Source organism: Cryptococcus neoformans, chromosome 3, assembly GCF_000149385.1.
Source record: "Cryptococcus neoformans var. neoformans B-3501A chromosome 3, whole genome shotgun sequence".
NCBI lineage: Eukaryota > Fungi > Basidiomycota > Tremellomycetes > Tremellales > Cryptococcaceae > Cryptococcus > Cryptococcus deneoformans.
The window spans coordinates 1,557,608-1,564,612 of record NC_009179.1 but is presented as its reverse complement, the minus strand read 5'-3'; the positions used below and the strand labels follow the sequence as shown (position 1 = coordinate 1,564,612).

Sequence of the window (7,005 nt, the reverse complement as noted above, 5' to 3'; positions counted from 1 at the left end):
CACTTTATCCCCCTTTTTGACCTTCACTTCGATGACAGTTGCAGGCATGGGCGAGACGAGGGTCCCCGTACCGCTGGAAGACAAAGATTGCGGGCCTTCTATGCCCTCGAGAGGCGATGGATGGTGCGTGATTACATAGTGCGATGATGACGAAAAGATATGCAATTTTTCAAGACCATTTACGAAGATAGGGATAATGGTACTTTGTATCTTTTTGGGCCCTATTTGAGCACTGAACTCGGTGGAAGAGGTAACGCAGCTTTGAATCAACTGACTGTACAAGTCTTGACCTGCAATTGCAACATGATATCCAGATTCGACCGGGTTGACGGTGACTTGTTCCGAATCGAGTCGAAATGAGAATGTACAGATGTCACTGAATCGTCTGTGCACCAAGGATGCCCATGGCCCAGCAGGTGCCAAACTTTTCTGGCCTGATTCCGCTCGGAGAACCAAAAAAACCGCCGCTTGTGCCAAGATGTCCTGGGGGACAACTCGTGGTGGGAATAACTCGTCGTGATGTGACTTCACGTCATATTAGCTCGGAAACCAATTCACAGGAACTTACTGGTATGAAACTCGTTTCGACTGACCCAGCTGCAAAGTCATCGTGTTCGGCGACTGACTTGAGAAACTCGATGTTGGTGGAGGGCCCAACAATTTGATATTCCGCCAATGCCGATCGTAAAAGCGACAGAGCCTGAGGCCGATCTTTACCATGAACCACAAGTTTGGCAATCTATTTCCGAGGGTTATAAAAGCGTTTCTCAAGAGATGACGGCACTTGCCATTGGGTCATAATGGGAGCTGATTTCATCGCCTTCTTGGAAACCTGTCTCCAGCCGGTGTGGTGTATTAATTGGCGAACGCACATGGAACAGCTTGCCAGTGTCTGGCAAAAAATTGCTACCATCCATTGTGAGATCCTCTTTCTTCATTAGTAATTGCCAAGTATCCTCACTATTCGGGCTTTTCAGCGTAGATTCGCGCTTCAAACGCATGACCGATGCAGGGGATCTTGTCCTGGGTGTATGGAATAGGATTACCGGCCGCGATCTGTCTTTCAAGTGAGCTTTTAGCTTAACAAGAGGCCGCGCGCGACTTACAGAAAGCTGCCATTCTATAAGATCCATACCCGTAATCATTTCTGTGACAGGGTGTCTGAGTGTATTAGCATGAAGGTTAACTTGCGTCGTGGTTGCATAGCTCACTCTACCTGTAAACGGGTATTCCTGAATGATATCAGCAAACATTCTTGGCAACAGCAATGGCATTTCCCTTCAAGGGAAAAAGCACACACACACACACTTACATCTCCATGAAGAAGTGCTCGCCCGTCTCGGCATCCATGATAAATTCAACTGTCCCAGCCCCAACACTGCACTAGTCAGCAAGGTACGAAAAGTCTTAACTTACTAATTGATTGCTTTGGCTGCTGCTACTGCCTTTTCTGCGAAGTCCCGTTTCAACGCAGGTGATAATCCTGGGGCTGGCGCTTCTTCAATGATTTCTAGTCGTTCACATGAGCTTTGAATCTTATTTCTTACTGAACCCACTAACTTTGGTGTCTTCTCTGTACTGAACAGTCCCTCTCCCAAAGCGCGACGCAGTTCCCAAATTGGTCTCCGAATACTTGTACTTCAACGTGTCTTGGTTTCTCCAACCACCTTTCCAGCAAGACTTCATCATTTCCAAAACTCTTCAGTGCTTCACGTTGGGCAGAGAGGAGCTCATCTTGAAGTGTCAAAGGATCTCGAACGATGCGCATTCCTTTGCCTCCTCCGCCGTGTGTCGGTTTGATAATAAGGGGGTAACCTGTCTGCTGAGAGCCTTTGAGCAATGCATCGTAAGATTGGTCAGCCCCATGATATCCCCTGAACTCTGATCATCAGTCTCAGCGTTCGGCACGTAACGTAGGCACATACGGTACGCATGGCACACCAGCCGCTGTGCTTAGTGTGAGCCATTTTTCTGTCAGATAGGGTGGCACGGTACTCACCGACCATAATCTCTTTACTCTCACGTTTGCTGCCCATGCTCTTGATTGCTTCTGCTGAAGGTCCGATAAAAATGAGACCTGCATCTCTCACTTTCTCTGCAAAGTCTGAAGATTCTGAAAGAAAACCGTATCCTGGGTGTATTGCCTATGTGACGATGGTTAGAAGACCGTCCAGAAGGAGCTGAAAAGATGTACTTCTGCCCCGGTGAGCTTTGCGATATGGAGTATTTTTTCCATCTTGAGCTGTAGAACCACATTAGCTTTTGTACTATAATGGTTTATGAGCTCACATAGCTCTCCGAACTTGGGGAAGGCCCGATGAGGTATGCCTCGTCAGCCTGACCTTTTTCATTAGCAACTATAAAATTGCAGAGAGAGGAAAAGACATACCATAGCAACGTGTTGACAGTTTCGATCAGCTTCGCTGTATACTGAAACAGTAGCGATACCCAATCGTCGAGCGGTACGAATGATCGCGCATGCTATCTCTCCTCTATGTAAAGTTAGAACATGCTTTTGCATTTGCTACCCACCGGTTGGCAATCAAGATCTTTTTGAAAGGACGTTTTCCGACCTTCAGCTCGGTATTGCCGTCGAAAAGATGGACCAAATTACCATGTTGAGCAACAGTAGAATATTGGCCGCCACAGGGTGTCCGATTTGCCGCTACCATATGATGCGCTCGGGTGAGGCGGTGGGGTTTGATATATTGGGGCATTGCGAGAGCACCCCGATTGATAAGAATACCTCTTATGGGTCGCATTCTGGTAAGTGTCACAAGAATATACAAAGGAGGAAAATGATGCTTCAATAAAAACTATCCTCTTGCATGTTGCATCTTTACACATCAGGGCCTATTATACCGTTGTCACCAGATACTAAGAGGCCTCCATCCACAGATGTTGTCCAGTTGACCAGCATGGCGTCTGTCAATTGATGTCGTTCGGCTATAGTTCTTTCCGACGATGCACGAAACTTGTTATTATTATTAATTATCATCACCGACGGTCAGGCCCACGGACGGAGCAACTGCTGCTGCTTGCAACAACATGTAATTTCAAATTTACATTTTTCTTCCCCTTTAATTATCATTTTCGTACACCAATCACTTATCTTAAATATAATAGACCTCCGAGAATCCTACACTCACTACTTAAAATCACTACTTAAAACTTCCTCCTCTCCTCTTTCTGTAAGTCACTCTCCCCCTACCTTTCCCAGCTCAAAATGTAATGGGTCACAGTAATAATACTACGAGTACATCTAAATATTCATTTCAAATGTACTATTTAAAACGATTGTATTATCCAGTATTATCCGTCCCATTCCTACAAACTTCCATCTCCTATTGAATATTTATCTCGATCGCACTGATGATTCTGGCTTTTGCTCTTCGTCAGCTTACTCCATCTGACATTCATGTTAATTTCGTCACTTTCTCGGCAACACCATCACCTTCATTATCATCTTCACAGGCAACGTCATCGCCATCGCCATCATTCTTGTCACTTCCTGTTATATTCCGCGTTTGCGCAAATTGCAATTTCTTCAGCATTTCAGGATGTACTCTCGTCGTCAGCAGTAACAGAGCGTCAGTAATGTGCATCTCGAAGATTCACAAAGCTTTAGAACATGTTTATCTGAGACATATCGCTTCAACATTTTCATTCACTTCATGATCTCCTCCGCTCCCCGACCACTTCACTTCCAGCAATATTTATTCTTCCAGGAATCATCAGCCATCTCCATAACATTCTTGAAATCTATTCTGTAAATGAGATGTGTGCGTGGACGCACACTATTTATCTCCAAAGTTCCGAAGAACCAACCTGACGGCCTTGGCTCGTCGGTAACAGTACCTAGAGACACTGATGACCTCCGTCATACGGGTTGAAAAGAGATCGGATTTGAAGAATCGAAGGATGAAATCTGTCGTTAGACCACAAGATTTTTATGCCCAGAGAGTGGAAAATCGAGATCCGGAAACGCTCCCTAATTAATCGTTGACACGGTCAGTGGTCCGGATCTCAATTAAGATGACTGTAATCCTGCCCAGATATGCTCCCATTTTGCCACCTGAAGCCGTCTTACGCGATTTGTGACCAAAGTGCCTTTTTCTGCAGAAATCTTTTTCAGGAACATCAGGGTATTCCCTCATTCGTTTATCAATACTGCACCATGTGCGCCACTCGATGACCTCCACTTTTCGCTCCACCTCCGTATACATATTAGCACTTGAAAATTTTCTCCTGCAGACAGCGGAAGAGGGCAAATATACAACGACGCTGGTACAACAGTTAATAAACAAATGACCAAGGGGTGTTCGGCAGTGTTCGGATAAACCCTCAGAAGGGGGAGAGGGAGGTTGGTTCGGCGGATCATCGTTTGAATCATCAGCAGCTGTTTCCAATGCCAGGCACTCTTCTGAAATCGTTCATTTATTCCAAGGGCTGCCGAACCCACCCAAAATCCTTTCTAATGCCGGAAATATACGGACTTTTGTGAATGAGAGGGCAAAACAAAAAGAAAAAAGAAAAAAGTAGCGCGACGACCTAAATAACGACCTTCGGCAAGGTGGTGGAGATACGGTTTTACTCTCATCTGATCTCCAGATAAGAAAAAGTGTAGTATCGTAACTATCTTGACTTTTGATCCGATCGTGTCGGAACTCTAGTTCTGATCTTACTAGTTATCTCTCTCTTCACGGCCCTTATCTCGACGCACATTTGGCAGACAATTACCTGCTTCACTCGACGGAGCGGCGACACAGTGTTACGATCCACAGGATATCAGCTTGAACACAGAAGGACAGCGCTTGTCTAATATAAAGAAGGTGACTACTTCAGGCTTCCCTCACGTCTTTTCATGCTTACAATCGATCTTTTGGCCGTTCCATAGCTCAAATACGGCATTGCATATATCGCGCCATTTCAGACCTCAACATGTCAGATATCGAGAAGGGACTCCAGCCTCTTGATGCCCCTAAGGTTTCAGACTCATACGAGGGTCTCCCTACCGTTGATGCGGGAGTTTATTCTGGAAAGCACAACGCTGGAGAACCGACCAGTCGCTGGGCGAAATTTGATGAGCTGAATAGGAAGTTGGAGCACAAGATGGGTATTGAGTCGGTGAGTATACGAAAACGAGGCCAGCGATGTATGGTCCATGGTCTGACTCCACGATAAGAGAGGCATCGAACGCGTTTCTGAGTCTGATCGTACGGATACGCGACTTGTGAGTTACACTTTGCGATTGTTACTGAAATCCTTCTTAACCATCAATTTCCCGGTTTAGCATGGAAACCTTTTCATATGGGCAAGTGCCAACACGGTGCTGCCTACGCTAGGTAAGGTCATTCAGCTTTGAGGCTCCATAAGGCTGATCAGGACTGGGCAGGCGTCGGTATCCTTGGTCCACTCCTTTTTGGCCTTGGCCTGGGAGATTCGATGTTGTCAGTCTTTTTCTTCAACGCTGCTACCGCCTGCATTCCGGCTTTCATGTCTACTTTCGGACCCAAACTTGGCCTTCGTCAAATGACTTCAGCGAGGTACTCGTGGGGTTTCTGGGGGGCAAAGTTAGTAGCCTTACTCAACTGCATCGCGTGTGTTGGCTGGTCCATCGTAAACACCATATCTGGCGCTCAAACCCTTGTGGCGGTCTCCGAATACAAGATCTCCGCTGCGGTGGGCGTTGTAATTATTGCCCTCGTCACACTTTTCATTGGCCTCTTTGGCTATCGATTTGTACACCAATATGAAAGATACTCTTGGTTACCTACTTTCATCACATTCCTTGTCATGCTTGGTGTGTCGGCGAAGCATTTGGCAAATGTGCCTTGGGGAGTTGGTCAGGCAGAAGCCGCCGGAGTGTTATCCTTCGGTGGAACCATATGGGGTTTTGCCATCGGTTGGTCTTCACTTTCAAGCGATTTCAATGTCTATATGCCAGCGGAAGCCAAGAGCTGGAAGGTTTTCGCCTGGACGTATACGGGATTGATCTTTCCTCTTGTGCTGGTTGAATGGCTCGGTGCTGCTATAGGTTGCGCTGCTTTGGTCGTCACCGACTGGAGTGACGCCTATCACGAGCATGAACTTGGTGGTCTTGTTGGTGCCGTATTCAGTAAGTGACATACCTAAGAAGACGATGCTCGCTGACTGTATATTAGTCCCTTCTATGCACAACGGAGGGAAGTTTTTCATGACTCTTCTAGTGCTATCTGTCGTCGCCAATAAGTATGTAGTCTCTTTTTTATATCTTCCTTTTCACTGAGCTAACTGTACAATGAAAGTACCGTGAATGTGTACTCTATGGGTTTGAGTGTATCTGTGATTTCCAACTGGTTGGCTGCTATTCCTCGACTTGTGTGGCCATGCGTGATTACTGCCATTTATATCCCAGTAGCTATCGTGGGTGCAAGCTCATTTGCTACCTCTCTCGAAAACTTCCTCAACGTCCTCGGATACTGGCTTTCTATCTATGCTACTGTGGTAATTGAAGAACATTTCATCTTCCGCAAAGGGCGGTATGAAAATTACGAAGCGGCCAGCACTTGGAACAGATCTGACAGATTGCCTGTGGGATTTGCCGCTATCGCTGCCGGCTGCTGTGGAGCTGCTGGTGCTGTTTTAGGCATGGCTCAGGCGTGGTTCACTGGTCCCAGTAAGTTCTTTCATATTGTTAAGACTTGACTAACATCTCGTATCCCACAGTTGGTAAAAAGGTCGGCGGCACGGCTGACCCGTCCGGTGGTGATATTGGATGGCTCTTAGCATTCGTGAGTCGCAAGCTATCTGGGCGAACTAATAACAATCAATGCTTATATGTTCGTATAGGCCTTCACTGGTGTTACTTATCCTGCGTTCCGAGTACTCGAAAAGAAATGGCTCCGTCGATAAGGTCTGCCGACTATAGATTTCAATTTCCGTAATTTTGCTTTAGATTGTTTTACAGTCATTAGATCAGTACTTATCCTGCGTTCCCAATACTCAAATAGAAAGGCCCCATCG

The 7,005-nt window shown here is 46.2% G+C and overlaps 2 protein-coding genes across 2 annotated transcripts in view; one reads left to right on the top strand and one right to left on the bottom strand.

The window, feature by feature from the left end:
* The window catches only part of CNBC5340 (hypothetical protein), a gene marked incomplete at both ends in the record, with an annotated part of 2,909 nt that extends 147 nt beyond the window's left edge, over positions 1-2,762 (bottom strand). Inside the window, 15 exons of the mRNA XM_771387.1 lie at positions 1-525; positions 569-739; positions 789-906; positions 962-1,056; positions 1,107-1,161; positions 1,212-1,232; positions 1,313-1,378; positions 1,417-1,510; positions 1,561-1,874; positions 1,926-1,947; positions 2,000-2,144; positions 2,195-2,242; positions 2,290-2,337; positions 2,390-2,492; positions 2,533-2,762. The exon at positions 1-525 is cut by the window's left edge and continues 147 nt beyond it. Coding sequence (XP_776480.1) covers positions 1-525; positions 569-739; positions 789-906; positions 962-1,056; positions 1,107-1,161; positions 1,212-1,232; positions 1,313-1,378; positions 1,417-1,510; positions 1,561-1,874; positions 1,926-1,947; positions 2,000-2,144; positions 2,195-2,242; positions 2,290-2,337; positions 2,390-2,492; positions 2,533-2,762 — 2,055 coding nt within the window. The remainder of the gene's footprint in view (positions 526-568; positions 740-788; positions 907-961; positions 1,057-1,106; positions 1,162-1,211; positions 1,233-1,312; positions 1,379-1,416; positions 1,511-1,560; positions 1,875-1,925; positions 1,948-1,999; positions 2,145-2,194; positions 2,243-2,289; positions 2,338-2,389; positions 2,493-2,532) is intronic.
* A 2,179-nt stretch (positions 2,763-4,941) lies between these two features.
* CNBC5330 (hypothetical protein) lies at positions 4,942-6,894 on the top strand (the record flags this gene model as incomplete). Its single annotated transcript, XM_771386.1, has 8 exons — positions 4,942-5,127; positions 5,186-5,233; positions 5,294-5,345; positions 5,396-6,118; positions 6,165-6,231; positions 6,288-6,658; positions 6,709-6,773; positions 6,832-6,894. 8 exons carry the CDS (start codon positions 4,942-4,944, stop codon positions 6,892-6,894), a joined length of 1,575 nt encoding a protein of 524 aa, XP_776479.1.
* Between the last annotated feature and the right edge of the window lie 111 nt (positions 6,895-7,005).